Source organism: Myxocyprinus asiaticus, chromosome 5 (genome assembly GCF_019703515.2).
Source record: "Myxocyprinus asiaticus isolate MX2 ecotype Aquarium Trade chromosome 5, UBuf_Myxa_2, whole genome shotgun sequence".
Classification (NCBI taxonomy): Eukaryota; Metazoa; Chordata; class Actinopteri; order Cypriniformes; family Catostomidae; genus Myxocyprinus; species Myxocyprinus asiaticus.
In genome coordinates this window covers 50315239-50340307 of record NC_059348.1, presented here as the reverse complement: position 1 = coordinate 50340307, position 25069 = coordinate 50315239, and the positions used below count along the sequence as shown (strand labels likewise).

The following is a 25069-nucleotide window of genomic DNA, read 5'->3' as shown; positions in this document are numbered from 1 at the left end:
TCCACTACAGTTACAATTTAAATCATTGGTAATTAGAATACAGTTACATTCAAAAAGTATTTTGATTACTGAAGAGATTACTTTGCATTTTATTGTCATTTGTTTCATTTAATATTTAGTCCTTTCAGATGGAAAAATGTATACATATAAATGATGCAATCCAAAGTGCATTTGAACAGCGGTGAAACACTTTCTTATGATGTGTTACATTCATACGAGCAGACAGAGAAGTACGTTTGAAGTAAGTTTGGAGCAGAAGAAATAAAAATAAACCTTGTATAAATTGTCAGCTTTACGCTAAACTAAAATGCTATTTCTAGATGTTTTACATGCACATTACCAGGCACGATCATATTTTTTTATCAAGAAAATTCATGATGGATCATAATTTCTTTTTTCTAGTAAGACCTTTGATATTAGGGCAAAAATCGTTTTCTTGAAAATTTTTGTATTGTCTTCCTGTAAAAATATCTAAAAATCCTTAAATCAAGATCAATTAGATTTATCTTGTTTTAGAAACAACACTGCATAAGATATTTAGGTTTTTCAGAGAATGTATTTTTAACGTGTATTTTGTGTTACTGTACTGGCAGAGTTTTTAAAGTCAAAACAAGTGAAAAAAATCTACCAGTGCTGAAGAAGTAATCCAAAGTATTTAGAATACATTACTGACCTTGAGTAATCTAACGAAATACATTACAAATTACATTTTACAGCATGTATTCTGTAATCTGTAGTGGAATACATTTCAAAAGTAACCCTCCCAACCCTGTATACACACACACACACACACACACACACACACACACACACACACACACACACACACACACACACACACACACAAACACAGTGGTGTGAAAAAGTGTTTGCCCCCTTCCTGATTTCTTATTTTTTTTGCATGTTTGTCACACTTAAATGTTTCAGATCATCAAACAAGTTTAAATATTAGTCAAAGATAACACAAGTAAACACAAAATGCAGTTTTTAAATGAAGGTTGTTATTATTAAGGGAAAACAAAATCCAAACCTACATGGCCCTGTGTGAAAAAGTGATTGCCCCCTAAACCTAATAACTGGTTGGGCCACCCTTAGCAGCAACAACTGCAATCAAGCATTTGCGATAACTTGCAATGAGTCTTTTACAGCGCTGTGGAGGAATTTTGGCCCACTCATCTTTGCAGAATTGTTGTAATTCAGCCACATTGGAGGGTTTTCGAGCATGAACTGCCTTTTTAAGGTCATGCCACAGCATCTCAATAGGATTCAGGTCAGGACTTTGACTAGGCCACTCCAAAGTCTTCATTTTGTTTTTCTTCAGCCATTCAGAGGTGGACTTGCTGGTGTGTTTTTGATCATTGTCCTGCTGCAGAACCCAAGTTCGCTTCAGCTTGAGGTCACGAACAGATGGCCGGACATTCTCCTTCAGGATTTTTTGGTAGACAGCAGAATTCATGGTTCCATTTATCACAGCAAGTCTTCCAGGTCCTGAAGCAGCAAAACAGCCCCAGACCATCACACTACCACCACCATATTTTACTGTTGGTATGATGTTCTTTTTCTGAAATGCGGTGTTACTTTTACGCCAGATGTAATGGGACACACACCTTCCAAAAAGTGCAACTTTTGTCTCGTCAGTCCACAGAGTATTTTCCCAAAAGTCTTGGGGATCATCAAGATGTTTTCTGGCAAAAATGAGACGAGCCTTAATGTTCTTTTTGCTCAGCAGTGGTTTTCGTCTTGGAACTCTGCCATGCAGGCCATTTTTGCCCAGTCTCTTTCTTATGGTGGAGTCATGAACACTGACCTTAACTGAGGCAAGTGAGGCCTGCAGTTCTTTGGATGTTGTTGTGGGGTCTTTTGTGACCTCTTGGATGAGCCGTCGCTGCGCTCTTGGGGTAATTTTGGTCGGCCGGCCACTCCTGGGAAGGTTCACCACTGTTCCAAGTTTTCGTCATTTGTGGATAATGGCTCTCACTGTGGTTCTCTGGAGTCCCAAAGCTTTAGAAATGGCTTTTTAACCTTTTCCAGACTGATAGATCTCCATTACTTTCTTTCTCATTTGTTCCTGAATTTCTTTGGATCTCGGCATGATGTCTAGCTTTTGAAGATCTTTTGGTCTACTTCACTTTGTCAGGCAGGTCCTATTTAAGTGATTTCTTGATTGAGAACAGGTGTGGCAGTAATCAGGCCTGGGTGTGGCTAGAGAAATTGAACTCAGGTGTAATAAACCACAGTTATATTTTAACAGGTGGGGCAAACACTTTTTCCACACAGGGCCATGTAGGTTTGGATTTTGTTTTCCCTTAATAATAACAACCTTCATTTAAAAACTGCATTTTGTGTTTACTTGTGTTATCTTTTGACTAATATTTAAACTTGTTTGATGATCTGAAACATTTAAGTGTGACAAACATGCAAAAGAATAAGAAATCAGGAAGGGGGCAAACACTTTTTCACACCACTGTATATGTAGTACTGTGCAAAAGTCTTAGGCACATAAGATGTTTCACAAAAGAATTTGTCTTAAGATGGTTATTTATATCTTCAGTTTTAGTGTGTCAATAGGAAATATACATTTTAGACTCCCAACCATTCCTTTTGCTAACTAAATAGAATAGAAGAACAGGGAGCCCTGCAACAGATGGCACTGCCCTCACAGAGCCCCCCACTGAACATCGTGTCAGTCTGAGATGACATAAAGAGACAGAAGTAATTGAGACAGCCTAAATAGATAGAAGAACTGTGGTGAATTCTCCAAGAAGCTTGGAACATCCTATCTGCCAACAACCAAGAAAAACTGTGTCCAGGTGTACCTAGGAGAATTGGTGCTGTTTTAAAGGCAAAGGTGGTCACACCGAATATTGATTTAGCTTTTTTATGTTTACTGGACTTTGTATGATGTTAACTGATAAATTAAAACTATTTATGGCATTAATTTTGAAGATATCCTCACTATGCAACATTTTCCCCAAGTGCCTAAAACTTTTGCACAGTACTGTGTGTATATATATATATATATATATATATTTTAGGGGTGTAACAGTTCGAATTTCTCAATGTTCGGTTTGTATCACGGTTTTAGGGTCATGGTTTCGGTACGGTTTTTTATTTGCTTTGTTCATAAAAAAATATTACTGCCAAATACAAAGAATACTCTATTTAGTAAACACTTCAACAGGTTTTCCCTTAATAAAAATCATATATATATAGTATATTAAGAGCAAAATTTGAGATGTGTGAATACGGTTTATATCTATTGTTTGGTTTGGTATCAAATGTTGGTTTGTAGTTATTATTTTACTTATATTTACCACAAATTAAAGAAAAATGTTTGTTCCATAAATTTTCTTACAATAACTTAACAGGTAACAGGATTAAATGGTTGAGCTTGACAAATGCAGTCAACACAAACATTTAAGGCATTCGATGTGTTTAAAACTAGCTACATTTGGGTAATTGTCCATTAGATAGTAGTTTTTATTATAGATAATAGTACGTGTTTTCATAGTTGAAGTATGGTATTTGTAGTAAAATGTACTATGGTTTATTACAGTAACCATATTTTAACCATTTATATTTGCAGTAAAATCATAGTAATACAGGAAAACCAAAACTATGGCAATAAAAATTATATATAGTTTTTCTATAGTAACAGCATGGTTAATTTGTAGTGCATTTACAATGGTTTTTAAAACCATGATTTCCACAAAAAAAACAAAATTAAAATAAGAAAAAAAAATTAAAATAAAATGAATTTTTTTTTAAAAAAAAAACAACCTACAAAACAAAAAACAAAACATGCCTTTATGAAAAACTGCCAATAATTTGGTTTCTCAATAGTGAAACTGCAGTAACCATGACTGTAGTAACCATTTTCATGTTTTTTAAAAAACCATGGTACATGTACCACAAATAAACTATGGTGTTACTATATAAAAACTGCCCACATTTTTTTTCCTGAATGATTATGGTTTTTAATACCATTTTGTGGGGTTTTCCTGTATTATTAGTATGGTTTTACCATGAATTACCATAATAAGATTCCAGCGACAAGCACCAGTCCACAAGGCACGATGCAACACAGCGATATTGATACACTAAAATGAGGATTATCGATAATAAAATGTAGAAAACAGAGCAATTACAAACGGAACATTCTGTTTATTGAACGCAACTCCTTTTCTTACATAAGCTCCATCACACTTTCTACGGCAAGCCCAGAGGGGCTAAATACACAATCACACACATACACAGGGCAAAGTTATGTTATGAATCGCATCCTTATTTAGTCTGTACAATTGTTTATGTACAAGCGGTACTCCTGTTGTTATTTCCCCAGTCTATGTATGTCTCCCCACTGCCATTCTGAACCTCTGTGTGTGTGTGTGTGCGTGTGTGTGACAGAGCTCCGGCTGAGATGAGCGAGACATCAAGCACAACATTCGGTAGGTGTTTGACACCCTCGGCCAAAATAAAGTTGTTGCGAACCGGCTAGTGAGAATTTAATATACTGCAATAAGAATAATTTTAGACCCATTAGTTGACTGCGCTGCCTGGTGCGACGTTGCAGATATAGAACCATTTCAAAAATAGAAAGCCCCGTTGCTGTCGCTCGTCGTGTGTTGTGACTGGTTAGGACAAAAACTCTGATTAACATGGAAAAGATCCTTTTATCGCGTGTTGTCGCATCTGGTTAGGACACGGTCATGCCTTGTTTGGACATGGTACTGGAATCATGGCAAACCGTCGCCCACGTGAGATACCGTTATCAAACCTGCTGCCTATGTGGAAGGTTCCAGTTCAGTCCCTTATGAGAATCCATTTCAATTAGGATGCTGCCCATGTAGACAGTACAGCGCAAGGCAGCTTACTACGTTTTAGAACAGAGCTTGACTGGGCGCAACATACGTGCGCAAACTGTTCATGCAGGTTTTATTACATAACCTATTTTCATGACTTTGATTCAGCTTATGAAGGTAAGCTAAACGTGTTACACTCACAGAACATCTGATATAGGTGAGTGAACTGCACTAATTAGGGCCCCATGAGAGCCGAGGAAAGCCGAACAGTTCATTATGAGTTTATTATATGTGTGAGTGTGTTTCACCTGGGTACAATTAGCAGGTGGCTGATTCACGCCACTCATGTTAAATAGCGTTTTTAGAAATCTGACACAGAATAAAAGCTCCCCCCACCATGCTGAGTGTGTGTTTGTGGGACTCACAATTACGTTTTTGCTGTGCAGATGTCCTGTTGAAGGAGGGGGCAGCTGACATACAAGAAAGAAAAACAATAGTGAGTCTCTATAAGGCTTCATATATACACATGATTGTGACTACACACATTCTCTTCCGCAGTTATCTGCACTGCTAGACACTCACATAAATATACATGTTTGCATGAAAAATGTCAAGCAAAAAAAAAAAAAAAAAAAAAGGGAAAAATACAAAACAATTGATTTAAAGTTGTTTTGCTAAATATTCAGATATATTAAAAAGTAGTGAAGAAAACAGAAAAAAGAAGTAAAGGGAGACAGACTCAATTGTGCCATTTAGAGTGCATCATAAGAGTGCACGATCGCTGAAGAGCTCTTTTGTTGCATTTGTTGCACTGATTTTCAGATTGGTGGATCTTTTCTCATCAGGATCATGGGAAGTGTATTTCTTCAACAGTAATTCCACATTTAAACACGATTTATTAAAAATTAAGCTGAAATAACGCAGACTGTTGGCTTCAACAGGAGCATGTAACATTGGTTAACAACCTCAGAGCTCACAGTAGGCCTGTCTTTTAAGGTTTATAAGTTATCAATAAAAAATAATGTCCCCTATGGACAGATTGAATGGCATTTTTACTTCCGGAATCCGACTGTTGCGCTCTATTGCTGCTTGACCCATTAACTGATTTCCATGATCAAATAAAGCCTTGTTCTTAAAACTTGTTTTCAGTAGAAAAATCACTAAAGTGTTTGGCAAATCATCATTAGCCATTTTAACAGTAAAAGCTTGAAAATTGCGATATTAAAGATTCAGTTTTGCTTTTTTTTTTTTTTTTTTTATAGTTTTGTTACATTGGTTACATACACAATCAAAGGCTTTCGAGTTTTTTCTACGCACTAAATAATGGTGTAAATTTCACTGGAAATTGCCTTTAAATTACGGCAGAAGAAATAGGTTACCAGATGTTTGAAGAAAAAAAAAATGTGTGCATTCGGCTCCAAAACATTGTCCAATGTCAGCAATGTAGTTTCCTGCATTTTCTAGCTAGATAAATCAAGATAATAGCTTTTTGATTCCCGCTTCACTTTGGCCTAAGTAAATGAAATAGATTAATTGCGTCAATTCTTTGTTGACAGACATCTCATGTCAGACTTTTTTCACTTGCAGCATCAATATGAAACTTTCCAGGCAGTGTTACAACACAGAGCGCAAATAGCTCATAAGAAATGGGAAGCAAGGGTCAGGTCAAATTTCAACAGGTGAGCTCACCTGCAGATGGGTAGATAGATGGGGAAGCTGAAGGGTTCCAGCCTCCATTAGAGTCTTCGGGTTCGGAGTAATCAAAACTGGGTCTGGACACGGGCATTCGTTTCTGCCGGGGCTGAGACTGGGCCCGGTTTACTCTGCGGAGTACAAACACACACACACACACACACACACACACACACACACACGCACACACACACACGCACACAGAAACACACACGCAAACATGCAAACACAACACACAGGGTAAAGCTGAGACTAAACCATCTATTGGTAGATTAAAAAAGGCGATAGAGGAGGAGATAGAGAATCCGATGGAATGATGGAAGACCATCTCTAACCTTTGTCTCATCTTCTCAGCCAACTCCTCCAGGACCTCCACAGATTGTCTGTGAAACTGCAGTTGAGATTCTACAAGAGCTGCAAGTTGACTCACCTGCTCCACCTACACACACAAACAGTATAAAAAGATATGAATCCTTTATTATAAAGAATTATATCACATATATAAAATATATCATATCTGGTGTGAATGGTGTTGCATAGAGGTTTAATGTTTGAGCTTAAAAACCAAAAGATTGTGGGTTTAAACTCTACATTAAGTATTTTAAGAGCTATTTTATTCTATTCTAATTAACCACTCTTTCTGGGCTTCACCCTGTTTGACTTTTACTTCTCCATTTTCTTTACATTATCAGAGTTCTCATTCTCAAGAAAATAAGCATTAATTGACTTTCCATTCTTCTGGGGATATTTTTCAGACATCTTCTACATGAATGTCACTAAAAGGAACAAATCTACTTAAAATAAACTTTTGAACTGGGCGTGTTGATGTGTATTTTGCGGAGCACCTTAGAGGACAAGGCGGGAAGTTTTGCGTGCCCTCACAAAAAGTTTTTCTTTCAACAAAAGAAGTTTTGCATCCCTTGCAATAAATTCACTATGATTTTACAACAGTAACCATATTTTAACCATGATAATCATAGTGACACCAATACAGGAAAACAAAAACAATTGTATTAAAATCCTAATATTGTGGTTACTATGGTTTTACGACAAATACCATAGTTTAACTATGATTACTGTAGTGAAACCATAGTAACCACGAGATTAACCTTGGTAACTATATGGATTCAGTAGACTGTAATAAAACTGTTCATAGTTAGTACTTCAATATAACTATAGTAAAACCATGGTTTCTGCCAAAAAACATGGTTACTACAATCATGGTTACTACAGTATTACTATAGTAAAAACATGTTTCTGCCAAAAAAAACAAAATACAAAAAAAACAAAAAAAAAACATGGAACTGTCATGGTTACTACTATATTAAAGGAATATTCCGGGTTCAGTACAATTTAAGCTCAATCAACAGCATTTGTCACAATGTTGACTACCACAAAAAATTTGACTTGCCCCACCTTTTCTTAAAATAAATAAATACATAAATATATATTGGAATATTCCGGAATATTCCTTTAAAGCCATGGTTTCCACCCAAAACATGGTTACTAAAATATTACTATAGTAAAACCAAGGTAAATTAATTGCGAGGAAACTATTTCAGAAAAAAGAAATCCGGCCCTGTCCTCTAAAGGACTCCATACACCGTAGCATTTGGTGGGATGTTTAGCTTGAGTCACTTGATGGTCCAGCTAAAACCCAACTTACAAGTTACTATCCAACAAAAACAGCCTTGTCTCATAGAATGAACGTTACTCTATATACATTTTTGCAAACTGACTTGTACGTGCTGCTGCCTATGTTTCGCTGCACTTTCCTGGGGAAATGTACACTAGAGACACTACAACAACTGTTTGGTTTAATCATTGTCACACAAATCACAAGTAAAAATGCTGATTTTGATCTTATAAAAAAAATTATTTTTCACTCTATTACTCACCCTATGTTATGATATCAAAACACTTTTACTTTAACATATCCACACTTATTCCTATGTCTTTAAATTGCTTGGTAGCTCACCAGCGTTGGAGGGTTCAACGGCCGTGGTTCGAGTTCACCCAAAGACACTCGAAAGTGAAAGTGCCATAGAAGCGACAATAAAAAATATGTGGTTGCTTCAGTTAATGTGTTTTCTTTTGTTATTATTTCTAATTTGCATTTTAAAACACTATCGGTTAGGGTTAGGTTAAGGATGTCAGTTTTGTAAAATTCTCTTTTATCTTTCCGGACACTATTGGTTAGGTTTAGAGTAAACGTTTAGGTTAGTTAGGTACATTTTACTCATTAAAACCACCATCTAAAATTCACCTTAAAAACCTTGTCTGATTACAACCTCATTTTGCTCGGTTTTGGTGCCCCCCGCTAGACATTTCACTTTAAAATTGCAGCCAAACATTTACATTTATGCATTTGGCAGACACTTTTATCCAAAACGATTTCTAATGCACTTATTACAGGGACAATTCCCCTGGATCAACTTGGAGTTAAGTGCCTTGCTCAAGGACACAGTGGTGGTGGCTATGGGGATCAAACCGGCAAAATTCTGCTTACCAGTTGTGTTCTTCAGCCCACTATGCCACCACCACTCGGACATGTAATGAAGCACGTAATTCTGTTTGCAAAAACATTGCAATGCTCACGTAAATTTCATGAGACCAGACTGGACAAAACCGAAAAACTGACAATGATTATTAAATTGCATTCCCAGAAAACACCTGGTAAGAACTTCACATCCAAAATAATGACTTTATAAAACTGAAAGTTGAATTTTATGATTTGGCATTGATTATTCCTATAATGGCTAAAGCAAGCCTTAAGTCAATTACCTCAGCTATGTTTTTATAAACTGGATGAAGAAAGAACAATTTGAAAAATATGCAATATGCAAAATATATAAAGGGATAATGTATTCGAATAATTATTCGGTTTAGTACACAGCTCCCTACCAAATAAATAAATGGACATAAAATATTCATTTGCATTGAAATTATTGTATTATGTGAGAAGAAAGTGACCGCTGAATATCTTTGCATAAACCCGTTGGTGTTTATTTTGCAATGACCGTCTGACTGCTGGTTATCCTGCTGATATCACTTAATCCCTATATGTGTGGTTGTTATTCAGAAATATCAGACTGCTGGATGGTGCAATTGACCAATCAGAATCAGGTATTCCAGAGGACCATGTAATAAATGCCAAAGAAATATGTCAGTGTGCTATATTTAAGATATATTCTGAATATTTAAGATTCAAAACTGTATTCTCTACTACAGATAGGCTGACTGTTTCCTTTACAAAACAGTACTGTCACTGTGGTAGTACCATGGTTTTTACATTTTTACAGTATACCATGGTGCTGGATGATAACCATATTCATGTACTATGGTATCAAAGGTACTTAAAAGATTACCATGTTACTGGTGACATCAATAACCTACTGTAAGTATTTGGCAGAGAATCAGAAATTCCCTCTGATGTTTTCACAGTCTCTGGTCCACTGTCTATAAAACAGACTGATAAATGAGTTGGCTCAGCAGTTGCTACTTACTGTATATCAATAAATGACAGAAGAGAGATCCTGCACTGTACTGTAAAAAGTTTTCAATATGGAGAAATTTGATTGATTGGACTTAGTGTTGCTTGCAAGTGCAAATATTGCTCATATTTACACTTAGAAATTTGAACAAACTCCTAGCTCTGAGTATTAAAATGTGGTGCATAACTGGTCCCGTACCATTTGTGCTACGGACATGAGTGACTGCACTTGGCCTGAGCCCTTCTGAGCTCTTTTGACTTGGGCCAGTAAGTGGCAACCACCCAAAACACACTAGAAACACACTATCTACCACTCAGAACACCTTTACAACAGCATAACACTTGGGTCCAACCACTGAGACTCACAAGGTAATAATGCTCATCTAGGTACAGTATGTCTTTTGTACACTGTACCAATGAGCAGAACTATGCAGGCAGTTTGTTACCAAATACAGATTTGCACATTTACATGCTTTATCAAAACCGATGATCTTGAGCTAACCTCGCAGAAGGAAGGCTCAGATTGCAGTTTGCATATGGTTTTTGAAACACATCCGTACATCAACATTTACGTTGCTGTCCTTGGCAGACTGCTTCTCACCAAAGTGATTTAAAAGTGCAGGGCCCAACAATAAGGATGGCCCGCTAGCCTTGTATGACTGTATTACGGCCCAGTTGATGGCTAATTTTTTCCCTATTGTGCCAGTGCTACAATGTCATGTTGTACATACATTCAATTAGGGCTGCAACGCTAACTGAAATGCTAACGATTATTTTGATAATTGATTAATCTTCGATCATTTCTGTGATTTAATTGATTAATCGGATAAAAAAAAAAAAAAAAGTTATTTCCTGTATTTTATTAAAATATGATTGAACTGAAATGATAAAGGGCGTAAGGATTTGGTTTGATGTACATGACTGAATTCACGATTCTATACTCTCACAAAACTTTGAACAAACCCTGAATCATGAAAAGTTAAGTTTGAATTTATTATTATTATTACTTTCAGGACATATGCAAAACAGTTCCTTTACTTGTAAAACAAAAAAAAAAATGCTCATCATTAAAGAGTAAAATGATCCATAGGGCATGGAGTGGGACAAAAATATCAGCCCAGCAGAGGGCAATAGTGACACGAGAATATAAATATTAATAATTCTGCCCATCGGGGGGCCTGGGTAGCTCAGTGGCAAAGACGCTGGCTACCACCCCTGGAGTTCACTAGTTCGAATCCCAGGGTGTGCTGAGTGACTCCAGCTGGGTCTCCTAAGCAACCAGATTGGCCTGGTCGCTAGGGAGGGTAGAGTCACACGGGGTAACCTCCTCGTGATCGCTATAATGTGGTTTGCACTAGGTGGGGCGCGTGATGAGTTGTGCGTGGAAGCCGCGGTGGATGGCGTGAAGCCTCCACATGCGCTATATCTCCACGGTAACGTGCTCAACAAGCCACATGACAAGATGCATGGGTTGACGGCCTCAGAGGCGAAGGCAGCTGAGATTCGTCCTCCGCCACCCGGAGTCACTACGCCACCACGAGGACTTAAGAGTGCATTTGGAATTGAGCATTCCAAATTGGGAGAAAAAGGGGAGAAAATCCAAAATAAATAAATACAAATAAAAATAATTCTGCCAATCTGAAAAATACATAATTATGTTAGATACATCTGCTTGTACACTGTCACTGATTACATACATTTAAGTATTTTAATATTATAGTTTTTCTAAATAGTATTTTCACTGATTACATGTTTCTAAACTATTCTTTTCAAAAAATTGTGTATGTTTTTCCAGTAAAATAATGTTTGCCATAGTATAAATTTACTAGTGAAATCAGACATTACATGTGGCATTATCAGGAGGACTTTCAAATATCAGGACCCTTAGCATTATTATACATTATTTTCAGCATTACATACAGTTTAATATAGTACAATCATCTGTAAACCCTGTGCAAATTCACTCCTGCGCTGAAAAGTCTCATACCAGTGCTCAATGTATTACATGCGCTTACATGAGCAGGAGAAAACACTTTATTTGGCACTTCTCTGAAGATTCTTGCAGATGCAAGTTAAGTATATCACTGTTATCTTCACGGTTTACCAGAGAAGTTTCACCAATGATGATGGCTATGTGCTCAACTAAACCAGAAAAGGTGGTGGACCTCCACCTGCCGGCAGGAACTGAACTTTTTTTAACACTAAAGCTTCATGTCAAACCATTTTTATTGACCTCTTGGACTATTCGATTCACAAAAGAACATCCGATGGCAGCCAGAACATGTGTCTGATGCCTTTCTTATAAGGCATTTTCATGGGTGTGGATTATGATAATTCTGAATGAACGTGCACTTGCCCCATATTTATGAATGTTGGAATTCAATAACTTACAAACGTTTAACTAACAAGTCTAGGGGGTATGAAGCATCTGTGAATCCGGAGGATTTCCATGAAGGTCCATTTTATGTGCAAAGTACTCAGAATTTACTTGCATATTTATGAAAGTTTCATGAATGAGGACCAGTGAGTATTTTAAAGTTTACGGATTGGACCCATACACTTCCATTGTAAGTGCCTCAATGTAATCCAGATTTGTGCTTTTTTAAAGAAAAAATGGACGAGTCGGATTGTTTTGTTGTGGTAATCAACATTATGCCACAAATGCTGTCGATTGCGCTTAACTTGTATTGAATCCAGAATATTCCTTTATTAAGTGTACATAACATATATTATGTGATTATCAGAACAGGTAGCTACAATAAGTCAAATGATACGTTTATTCCTTAAGTGTCAGAAACAACCACAGTACAAGCTCCACAGACTTTTCAGCATCTAAAAATGGTTATTCAGAAAGTCTAGCTCAAAGTCTTATAAGCTGAATTGATCTTACATCAGTATCCAGAAGATTCTGCATGCTGGATTCTGCTGCATCTTTGGACTCTTGGAACTTCTCCACCGCCTGCCTGAGCTCCTCGTCTGAAATCTTCCCCTGACGCTTCTTTTTGTAGTCGTAATCCAGTCGCCGGCCCTCCAGTTTTTTTAGGTGATGCTGAAGAACCACCAAAGCATTTTCATTACAGGATTATAAAACTCAAGAGCCAAGTTTACTCCTAAAACTTTTAAAAATAACTACACTGGAACGGTACCATGACAGAAGTTAGCCAATCATATACCATATCATACATATAGAGGTGATTTACAGAGAGACTATACATTGAAAAAGACAATTTATCTCACAATACTGTATATCACTTATACAACATCAATCCATATTGATAATAAAACTTTTAAAATCGATTCCAGTTTTTCACCTGTATGTCTTTTAAGTCCTTGTCGACTATCGTTTGGAAAGGGTCGATAAAGTTCTGTTTGACATCAATGTCCAGAGAGTCTTTCACTTCTGCCAGTCTCTTCATGGCCTCTCCCATCTCCACTAAAGCGCCACCTACAGACAAGGAGAAGAACATACACGAAATTCTCATAAAACCTCTAACAGTGACAAGCCTGAAAAGAGAGAATGAATAATATAATGATCCCTCTTCTGAGAAAATTGTCTTAGACAACAAAGTTGCTGCTCCTTCACCTTTATATCAACATATACAAATACCTAATTTACCTATAGTATGTATCAGTATAAACAAATAGAATTATACAGTGTTTAAAATTTAGCATAATTAACAACACTAGTAAAAGGTCACTAATAAGGAGATGCTAAGAACTTGCTAAGGTTTATGTTTCATTTGCCAAATCATCCTGCCAGGACATTTTTATGCATGTGACCCAGAGGCGCTGGTTTTTAATGTAATTAATTGTAGAATAATATGAAAACAGGAATGATTAAATACACAAGATCTCAAATAAATTGCTTGCATGTTACAATTAACTACTTTATTTAATCGCACATATTTTGTATGTTGTATAATTTTTGATAACAAACTTTGGGTAACACGTTACAGTAAGTTTCCATTTGTTAACATTAGTTAACAACATTAGTTAACATGAACTAACAATGAACAATACTTTTACAGCATCTACAAATCTTGGTTAATGTTAATTTCAACATTTACAAATACAGTTTAAAATCAAAATTTGCATTTGTTAACATTAGTTAACGCACTATGAACTAATATGAACTAACAATCAACAACTGTATTTCTATTAACTAACATTAACAAAGATTAATAAATACTGTAATATATACATTGTTAATTGTTTGTTCATGATACCTAATGCAATAACTAATGTTAACAAATCGAACCTCATTGTAAAGTGTTACCGAACTTTGAATAAGTAATGGCTTTTTGAAATATCCATTACAGTTTACATACATAGTGTATATATATATATATATATATATATATATATATATATATATATATATGCTTCCTCTTACCAAAGTTGGTGTCTTCTCCCATGTCTTGGCCATATTTGAGCATACACTCGCCCAGAAGTCCCTCCGCCTGCGGGTAACCTGGGCTTTTCACCTGCCCGCGCATCTTAGACATGGTGTTCACCATCGTCAATCTTGCTCGTGATGCTACAGCACAAGACAGACAGACAGGCAGGTAGACAGATGCGAAAACAAGACAGACAGAAATGTAGACAAACAAGCATTTGGGAAGGACAGACAGATGGGAAAGGCAGACAGACAGGTAAACAGGTATATGGAACAGACGGACAGGCAGGTAGCGACACATGCAGACAACATAGACATACAGAGAGACAAGGAGACAAAGGCAGATGAATATAGAGAATTAAGCATAGTAGGATTATTTAAAAAAATAGATCATTGATTTTCAATTTAGCAGAGGGGAAATAATTAGTGAGACCATTAAAAAGGAGGCTGCATCATTTATCTATATTTTAGTATATTTTAATCTGAATCAGTGATTTTACGTAAGTGCTTGTTTTATACATTGGCAGCTTGTCTTATCGATTTACTATCAAGATGGCTGTGGGACAACTTAAAGCCGTTGACATTATTTAAATGTACATTCTGATTTTAGCTCATATTTATTGTACACAGCAATAGAGTGCAACAGTCTGTTACCAGAAGTAAAAATCACATTCATTTTCTCCATAGACAAATTGATATTTAACGATAACTTATAAACCTTAAAAGACAGACATACAGTAAGCTCTGAGGTTGTTAATCGATGATGTAGGCTTCTGTTGAAGCCACCAGACTGCGTTATTATCAGAACTATACTTCCCATGATCCTGCAGAGATAGATCTACCAATCAGAGAACTGCGACAAACAAAGCGCATCAAAACAGCTCTGCAGCGACCGCCCACTTCCATGATGCACTCTGAATGAAGCAATCGAGTCTTTACTTATAATCAATAACTTTAAATTAAGTTAATATTTTCCTGTTGTTTTTAAGGGATTGTAGTTCATTCCCTTATTTTAATATTTTTTTATTTTCTCCCCTTTTTCTCCCAAATTTGTAATGCCCAATGTGCTCTAAGTCCTCGTGGTGGTGTAGTGACTCGCCTCAATCTGGGTGGTGGAGGACGAATCTCAGTTGCCTCCGCGTCTGAGGCCTTCAATCCACGCATCTTATCACATGGCTTGTTGAGCGTGTTACCGCGGAGACATAGCGAATGTGGAGGCTTCACGCTATTCTCCGCGGCATCCATGCACATCTCACCATGCGCTCCACCGAGAGCGAACCACATTATGGTGACCACGATGAGGTTACCCCATGTGACTCTACCCTCCCTAGCAACCAGGCCAATTTGGTTGCTTAGGAGACCTGGCTGGAGTCACTCACTGGTAGTCAGTGTCTTTACTCGCTGCGCTACCCAGGCCCCTAGTTCATTCCCTTATTAAAAGACATTAAGTATAGTCTTGTACCTTTCTGTCTGATTTTCAAATATTTTTATGTTTTAAATCCAAGTTTGTAATGTTGTGATTTACCACAGAGCTGGTTGGTTTGGATATGGCTAAGAACACTTTTATGAAGGATTTCATGAAATACCTATGGAAAAAAAAAAAGGGGGGGAAAAATATATTTTGGAACCAAGACGGCTGAAAAAGTGGTCGGGCTCTGTTGCGCTCTATTGCTCTTGACATTCTCACACCACTGGTGCCCCAAAGAGGACACAGTCATGCAAGCATAATTTTAGCAAAACAATCTGGATTTTACTATAGCGTCACATGATTTACTGTGTTGTACCTGGGTTAGGCTGCAGATATTCTGTGGTTTTGCAGAGCACGTCTGCTATGGCTTTACTGGTAATGTCAGCCTTCTGTATAGCACAAAGGTCAGAGAACAGGTGTGTGGGTTTACATCACACAGTCAACAGCTAGGGCTCATTAAACGTTAATCTATAGTTCTGACAATGACGTGGGACAGGCCTGAAACAATCTGCACTGGTCCACCTACTAAAATAAGCACCATTTAGGTATCATAAATGTAGTCCATACTTCTTATGTGTTCGATTCCAAACTTTCTGATGTCATATCATAGTATTGTGTGCGGAACATATCGAAATCCAAGTAATTATTTACTGTTAATCTTCCCTTCCAGTGAGCTGTTAACCACTGTGACTGGATCATTCAGTCATTGAGATTAATTCAAGTACCAGATCAGTCCGATCTAGTTTTGTGAAATGGATAAACCATTGAAAAGTTTCGACTAAAAACAAAAGTCTGCTACTTTTCTCATGATGTCAATGAATGGTCAGTAAATTAAAAGGTCAAGATATTCAGAAAATGACAAGATGGTAGCCTGTTTTTCACTCAAAGCTACTGTATGACTTCAAAAGTCTTGGAATAAAGTGCATGAGTCATGTGGAGAACTTTATGAAAAACAGTCATTCAGGTTTGAAAAGACATGAGGGTGCATAGATGAAAGAATTTTAATTTTTTGGAGACCTACTCCAGGTCAGTGACATCATAAATTGAAAGTTAAAAATGTGTTACCCTTTCTAGGTCTTTGAAGTCCTCATCCAGTTTAGTCCCCTCGGCTCCTCCCACCTTCTCACTCATCAACTGAAACACAGAGGTTAATCGATGGATGATACAACAAACTACAAAAAAAGCATCTTAACACATTCTTGACTTGACTTGCACGATAAAGTATTAAAACACTAAGGCCTGTCTTTGAATGATAAAATTATCCTGTCACATCACAAAGAGCCCATCCTTAGGTCTTTGAATGTAAGTCTATGGGGTTTTTTCACCCATTATGTTGTCTGCCAGAAAAAAAACATAAGTTTGATCACTTAGTGGGGGGCCTGGGTGACAAACACACCTGGAGTCGCAAGTTGGAATCCAGGGCATGCTGAGTGAATCCAGTCAGGCTTCCTAAGCAACCAATTGGCCAGGTTGCTAGGGTGGGTAGAGTCACAGTACACACACAGACTGTCCACGTGCAGCCTGGTTTTTCTAGACACGTGGACACCGTCTTTGCGCATCGTCGGCACATGCACCTGCCATTTACAGTGCTAAAAATGTATCAGCAAGCATAGTGTGCATGCATCAAACACGTCCATATGGGTTCAAGGTCAAAAGTATACTTTGAAAGGCGAGAGTGCTTGACCACGCGTGAGAGGAAACAACACACGGAAAAATAGAGCATACCCTAGCCTTAAATTCTCAAGTATGCCTTATTTTTTCGAGTGCCACAATGACACTTTATTTTAGCAAACAGCACTAATAACACTTGCGTGTAGAGAGGGGAAAAAACAAAAGGAAGGGATATAAAATGTTAAGCTCTGTATTGGCCACTATGGAGTTCATCAATGATACTTCATATATGAACAACACAAAAACTCTCACAAAGCTTCTGTATCACTTTCACACACAAACACTGTTCCTTTATGAGCTGAACTCTCCAAACATGTAAACAAAGACAATATGGTGTATTGTTTTAGAGTAAACAGGAAACGCTTCTTGTACTGCTATAGTCCCTTAGAGATCATGCTGTATTCAAATAAACCCAAGCAGCAAAACCTCACAGCCTGCCTGGGTGGCATAAATCATCAAGATTATAATGACTGAAAACACCTTGGTCATTACCCATTATCTCTCAAATCTTTCTTTGTTTTTGTCATGATAGAGCTTTCAATTCATAATTTAGTTTAATATTTAAGGTATAATTTCATATTTTCATTCATTTCATATTCCTGTATTCCACATTTTATATTTAAAATCTCATGTTATGTATGCATTTGTACTTTCTGTGTAAATGCATTTATGTCTGCTCTTAGCAGCACTAAACAGTCTGCGTAAATGCATCTAAATGTCAGTTTAAATGCAACTTCTGTGCCACATTGGCAGTGTAAAGATGGCTTAAGTTTAGAAACTATAAACTGGTCATATATGAGTTGCTAGAACTCACATTTAAGTTGTATTTGTGAAGGAACACTTGGCAGTTATTTGAGGAAACATGTCAGCAACTATAACTAACATTTTTTAGTGTTTAATTGGCATTTTAAAGTAAAACATTTAATCTTTTCCACCCATTTAGGAAGTATTTTACCTAAAACCTACAGTACATATTTGTACGACTCTCAGACTGGCCAAATATTGACCACATTTTGCAGAGGTCTGTTTGCACAGCACACACCCAGTCTTCAGCGAGCAGGAACACGTCTGTGTGCGTTTGAATAATAGCTATCTTACAGTGGCTCTATTGTACTGTTCTGGACTGCTAGTGGCCAAATGTGATACAGATGTAGGTATGGACACAGATACTGATCAAATAGATCTCTTTATAGAATATGAGACATGAAATAGAGTTCCCGAATACAGCCCTGAGTGTGTTATACATATTTTATACTATTACTCTGCTATATACTAGTGTCAATGATGTGACACTCGTACGGTTCTTCGGATCTATTAAGTTATTCAAAAATACATCAAAAATACCCTTCACAAAAAACAATTATTAAAATAACTGAACTAATGAAAATGTAATTTAGATTTTTTTTTTCTGTGGGTTAAAGTCAAAAAGTGGTGTACTGTAACTGTGTAGAGACAGTAAAAAACAAAAAAATCTTATTAAGAGATGAAATTCTTGAATTTTTGGGGGGCTTATGTAGTTTGGAATAATATTTCATTACAAAAAGAGGAGTGGAAAAGTTTTGTTTTAAAATATCAAAATTTGAACCATACCAAAGTGAGGAGGTGTAACCAACATGCAGGTAGCCATTTTGCTGTCATGTAACAAAACGACCCATAAAACAGAGAAGACCCCTTTAGACCCTCAAGATTACATGATGTGATGTGATGTGATGTGATGTGATGTGATGTGATGTGATGTGATGTGATGTGATGTGATGTGATGTGATGTGATGTGATGTGATGTGATGTGATGTGATGTGATGTGATGTGATGTGATGTGATGTGATGTGATGTGATGTGATGTGTGTATATATATATTATTTTTATTTTTTTTTATGAAAAGGCACATTTTGTTCAGGTCAAATAAAGTGACCCTATAAATTAATTGATATTCATGACTCAAAAACTGAAAAATATGTTACTTTAAATAAATATATTTTTGAACTCTTGTGTATACAAGGTGCAAGAAAAGTATTTAAATACCTTTTACTTATTGATTACACAACTTGACATTTTCTTAAGTCATTACAACTGTGTTGGTTTCACATGTTTCTAAAACAAAATGTTCTCTCTCTCTCTCTCTCTCTCTCTCTCTCTCTACACACACACACACACACACACACACACACACACACACACACACACACACACACACACACACACACACACACACACAGAGTATTGTGCAAAAGTCTTAGGCACATAAGATGTTTCCCAAAAACATTTGTCTTAAGATAGTTATTTATATCTGCTTCTTTAGTGTGTCAATAGGAAATATACATTTTGGACTCCCAAATATAACTTTTGCAAATAGAATAGAATAGAAGAACAGGGAGCCCTGCAACAGATGGCATGGCACTCACAGAGCCCCCCACTGAACATCGTGTCAGTCTGGGATTAAATGAAGAGACAGACGCAATCGAGACAGCCTAAATAAATAAAAGAACTGTGGCGAATTCTCCAAGAAGCTTGGAACATCCTATCTGCCAACAACCAAGAAAAACTGTGTCCAGGTGTACCTAGGAGAATTGTGGCTGTTTTGAAGGCAAAAGTGTTCACACCAAATATTGATTTATCTTTTTATGTTTACTGGACTTTGTATGACGTTAATTGATTAATCATTATTCTTTTAAGAAATCCTCACTTTGAAAGTTTTTCACAAGTGCCTAAAACTTTTGCACAGTACTGTGTAATATATATATATATGGAATACATTTTGATTTAGAAACATATGAAACAACACAGTTGGGAGGGTTACTTTTAAAATGTATTCCACTACAGAGAATACATGCTGTAAAATGTGATTTGAAACATATTTTGCAAGATTACTCAAGGTACCAGGGTGTGCTGAGTGATTCCAGCCAGGTCTCCTAAGCCAGTGGTTCCCAACCCTGTTCCTGGAGGCCCCGCAACACTGCACATTTTTTATATCTCTCTTTTCTGACACACCCAATTCAGGTCTTGGAGTCTCCACTAACGAGCTGATGAGTTGAATCAGATGTGTTTGATTAGTTAGATATCTAAAATGTGTAGTGTTGGGGGGGCTCCAGGAACAGGGTTGGGAACCACTATCCTAAGCAACCAAATTGGCCCAGTTGCTAGGGAGGGTAGAGTCACATGAGGTAACCTCCTCATGGTCACGATTAGTGGTTCTCGCTCTCAATGGGGTGCGCGGTAAGTTGTGCGTGGATCACGCAGAGTAGCATGAGCCTCCACTTGCGGAGTCTCCGCGGTGTCATGCACAACGAGCCACGTGATAAGATGCTCAGATTGGCGGTCTCAGAAGCGGAGGCAACTGAGACTTGTCCTCCGCCAGCCGGATTGAGGCGAGTAACCGCGCCACAATCGATTACTCAAGGTCAGTAACATACTCTAATTACTTTGGATTTCTTCTTCAGCTCAGTTTTTTTTTTTTTTTCACTTGTTTTGACTATAAACAAGTTAATAACAAGTAAAAAAAAATTTTTTAAAAAAAATGCCAGTACAATCAGACAAAATACACCTATATTAAAAATACATTGTCTGAAAAAAGCCTAAATATGTTATGCAGTGTTGCTTCTAAAACAAGACAAAGTAAATGTATCTTGTTTTAAGGATTTTTAGATATTTAGATATTTTTACAGGAAAACAATTCAAAAATTCTCATTAAGAATTTTGCAGTAAATCTTAGCAATATTAAATGTCTTAGTAGGGAAATAAAAATATGAACTGATGTGGATTTTCTTGATAGAAAAAATATAATTGTGCCTAATAATAACATGTGTACGTAAAAGGGCTAGAAATAGCATTTTAGCTTAGCATAAAGCGAAATCGTTTTTCACCCTTTTACCTTTTCACTCATCACTGTGTCAAAGTGCTAATGCTGAATGATTAATTGAAATAAAATCAAAATCGTGATATGACCCAGTGCGATTATCAAACCGTGAGAACTGTGATTTAATTAATTAAATAAGTGGTCTGAATGCACTTCCTGCTGTGCTACGCTTACGTGCACAGCTGTTTTGTCTGTAGTGTGTAGTGCTTTATTAAGCATTTAAACGGTGTCACTGTATTTATTACATATGTTTTTTTTGTTTTTTGTTGTGGTTTCAGAGCGGTTCTGTGCCTGATACACACAAATTCTATCTAACTGGTGCCCTGGGTGACTGATGTGTTCGGAGTTTGGTTCGCTGTGCTAACATGCGCTGCCTGGGCGCATTACACTTAAAGTGCTCCAGATTCACTTTAATTGCACATTTGCGCAATTTCACATACTCCTATATGTGGCCGCAACAATTTACTATACAAATGTAAAATAACGGGGGCCTGGGTAGCTCAGTGGTAAAAAGACGCTGGCTACCACCCCTGGAGTTCGCTAGTTCGAATCCCAGGGTGTGCTAAGTGACTCCAGCCAGGTCTCCTAAGCAACCAAATTAGCCTGGTTGCTAGGGTGGGTAGAGTCACATGGGGTAACCTCCTCGTGGTCACTATAATGTGGTTCGTTCTCAGTGGGGCGCGTGGCGAGTTGAGCGCGGATGCCGCGGTGGATGGCGTAAAGCCTCCACACATGCTATGTCTCCGTGGCAACGCGCTCAACAAGCCACGTGATAAGATGCGTGGGTTGATGGTCTCAGACGCGGAGGCAACTGGGATTCATCCTCCGCCACCCGGATTGAGGCGAATCACTACGCCACCACGAGGACTTAAAAAAAGCACACTGGGAGTTGGGCGTTCCAAATTGGGTGAAAAATAAAAAATAAAAATAAAAAAATATGTAAAATAACCCCATGACAGTGGGTTTTTGTTGACAGCAAGGCAGATGAGAGCATTTCACTGGATTAAAAGGATTTTGTCAACTCAACTACAAACAACAGAAAATTCTGTTCCTTCAGTTTTCAAAATAAAAGCTTCTGCCAAAATAAAGGCTTGAGGGTTTAACTGGACTGCTTAGCAATGCCACAAGCAAGTAAAGAAATTATTAAAGAAATAAATTACCAATAATAATAATATTCATATTGAATAATAATAAAAAATCCTTATAATTATCATTATTATACAATAATATATTTTATAATAATTGCATTTCTATAATAATAATAATAATAATTATTATTATTATTATTATTGCAATAATATACAGTAATATTCAAGTTGACTGGTTTTAATAAAAATAATGATGAAAGGTGAGCTGACTCCTTTTGCAAATGTGACAAAAAAAAAAAAAAAAAATGGACAGATGTAATGTTATGGTTTTTTCCCCCTCTGTGTTTCACTGTTTTATTTATTAAGTTAGTTAGGTTCTTTTAAGAGGACTCAAGTGTGAAAACCCTTTCTAGAACAGTACTTTCAGTTGGCAGTAAAGCATGGGCAAGTCATGGTTTAATTTTGGTTAAAAAGAATCATGTTTTTTTTATTTTATTTTTATCATATCGCAGTTTAAATCGCCATCACAACATTTTTCAAAATAATCACAATTTGATTATTTTTCCAATCGTTCAGCCCTAGAAAGTATCCTCTGTCTGCTCGTCTGAATGTAAAACATCATAAGAAAGTGTTCCACCACTGTTCAAATGCTCCTCAGATTGCATCATTTATAAATAAATAAATAAATGTTTTCCTGCTGAATAGACTACATATCAAATGAAACAAATGACAATAAAAATGCAAAGCAATTACTTCAGTAATTAAAATACATTTTTGAAGGTAATTGTATTCTTTTCACCAAAGATTTAAATTGTAACTGTAGTGGAATACAGTTACTTATATTTTGTATTTTAAATGCATAATCCTGTTACATGTATTCCGTTACTCCAACCCTAGAAACCAACAGGCACCAATATGGCATTATTATTTTGATTTTGTAGGACAACCCTACAACCCTATTATATATATATATATATATAGGCAGCCAAAAGTTTGGAATAATGTACAATAATGTTTTGCTCTTATGGGAAGAAATTGGTACTTTAATTCACCAAAGTGGCATTCAACTGATCACAAAGTTCAGTCAGGACATTACTGATGTAAAAAACAGCACCATCACTATTTGAAAAAGTAATTTTTGATCAAATCTAGACAGGCCCCATTTCCAGCAGCCTTATCTTATCCTTGAGTAATCATGCTAAATTGCTAATTTGGTACTAGAACATCACTTGCCATTATATCAGACACAACTGAAGGCTATTTGGTTCGTTAAATGAAGCTTAACATTGTCTTTGTGTTTGTTTTTGAGTTGCCACAGTATGCAATAGACTGGCATGTCTTAAGGTCAATATTAGGTCAAAAATGGCAAAAAAGAAACAGCTTTCTCTAGAAACTCATCAGTCAATCATTGTTTTGAGGAATGAAGGCTATACAATGCTTGAAATTGCCAAAAAACTGAAGATTTCATACAAAGGTGTACACTACAGTCTTCAAAGACAAAGGACAACTGGCTCTAACAAGGACAGAAAGAGATGTGGAAGGCCCAGATGTACAACTAAACAAGAGGATAAGTACATCAGAGTCTCTAGTTTGAGAAATAGACGCCTCACATGTCCTCAGCTGACAGCTTCATTGAATTCTACCCGCTCAACTCCAGTTTCATGTGCAACAGTAAAGAGAAGACTCAGGGGTGCAGGCCTTATGGGAAGAATTGCAAAGAAAAAGCCACTTTTGAAACAGAAAAACAAAAAGAAAATGTTAAGAGTGGGCAAAGAAACACAGACATTGGACAACAGATAATTGGAAAAGAGTGTTATGGATCTTAACCCCATTGAGCTTTTGTGGGATCAGCTAGACTGTAAGGTGTGTGAGAAGTGCCCGACAAACAGCCACATCTATGGCAAGTGCTACAGGAAGTGTGGGGTGAAATGTCACCTGAGTATCTGGACAAACTGACAGCTAGAATGCCAAGGATCTGCAAAGCTGTCATTGCTGCATGTGGAGGATTTTTTGATCTTCTGAATTTTTTTCAAATTGTAATAGTAATTTTTCATGTTATTAATGTCCTGACTATACATTGTGATCAGTTGAATTCCATTTTGGTGAATAAAAGTACCAATTTCTTTCCATAGAGCAAAATCTGTACCAAACTTTTGGCCCCCAGTGTGTGTATGTGTATGTGTATGTGTATGTGTGTGTGTGTGTGTGTGTGTGTGTATATATATATATTTATTTATGGTTGATAACCAATATGAGTCATTAATATTAATATATACTGCTATACCGATATGATTGCGACATTATATTTATAATCAAATCTAGAATTTTACATGATTCAAGTGAAATCAGGCATCAAAACATTACAACACAATATTAATTCTACAAAATAATTATAGATAACTGTTTAGTATTGTTGTACATCGCACAGAAAAAGATTATAAAGACCTAATTTTATCTGCTTCATTAGACCAATACCAATCATTCTAATAATAATAACTGCTTATGTTCAACAAGACTGAAATGTTCACCAATATATTTTGTGGAACTCAACTGTTTAGAATATATTAATTATTTTAAAGTGCCATATGCTTAATTGGAAAACTGTT

General features: G+C 36.7%; 1 protein-coding gene across 2 annotated transcripts in view; it reads right to left on the bottom strand.

The window, feature by feature from the left end:
- Positions 1 to 25069, bottom strand: part of LOC127441550 (endophilin-A2-like) — a 33299-nt gene that overhangs the window by 4624 nt on the left and 3606 nt on the right. The window contains exons 2-9 of one of the 2 annotated variants that reach the window (XM_051699112.1): positions 16917 to 16985; positions 16168 to 16240; positions 14381 to 14524; positions 13299 to 13432; positions 12878 to 13036; positions 6830 to 6933; positions 6492 to 6625; positions 5228 to 5272 (exon numbers count right to left, since the gene is read on the bottom strand). In XM_051699112.1, the coding sequence (XP_051555072.1) occupies positions 5228 to 5272; positions 6492 to 6625; positions 6830 to 6933; positions 12878 to 13036; positions 13299 to 13432; positions 14381 to 14524; positions 16168 to 16240; positions 16917 to 16985 (862 nt within the window). The remainder of the gene's footprint in view (positions 1 to 5227; positions 5273 to 6491; positions 6626 to 6829; positions 6934 to 12877; positions 13037 to 13298; positions 13433 to 14380; positions 14525 to 16167; positions 16241 to 16916; positions 16986 to 25069) is intronic. The other variant, XM_051699113.1, reaches the window with a different exon arrangement.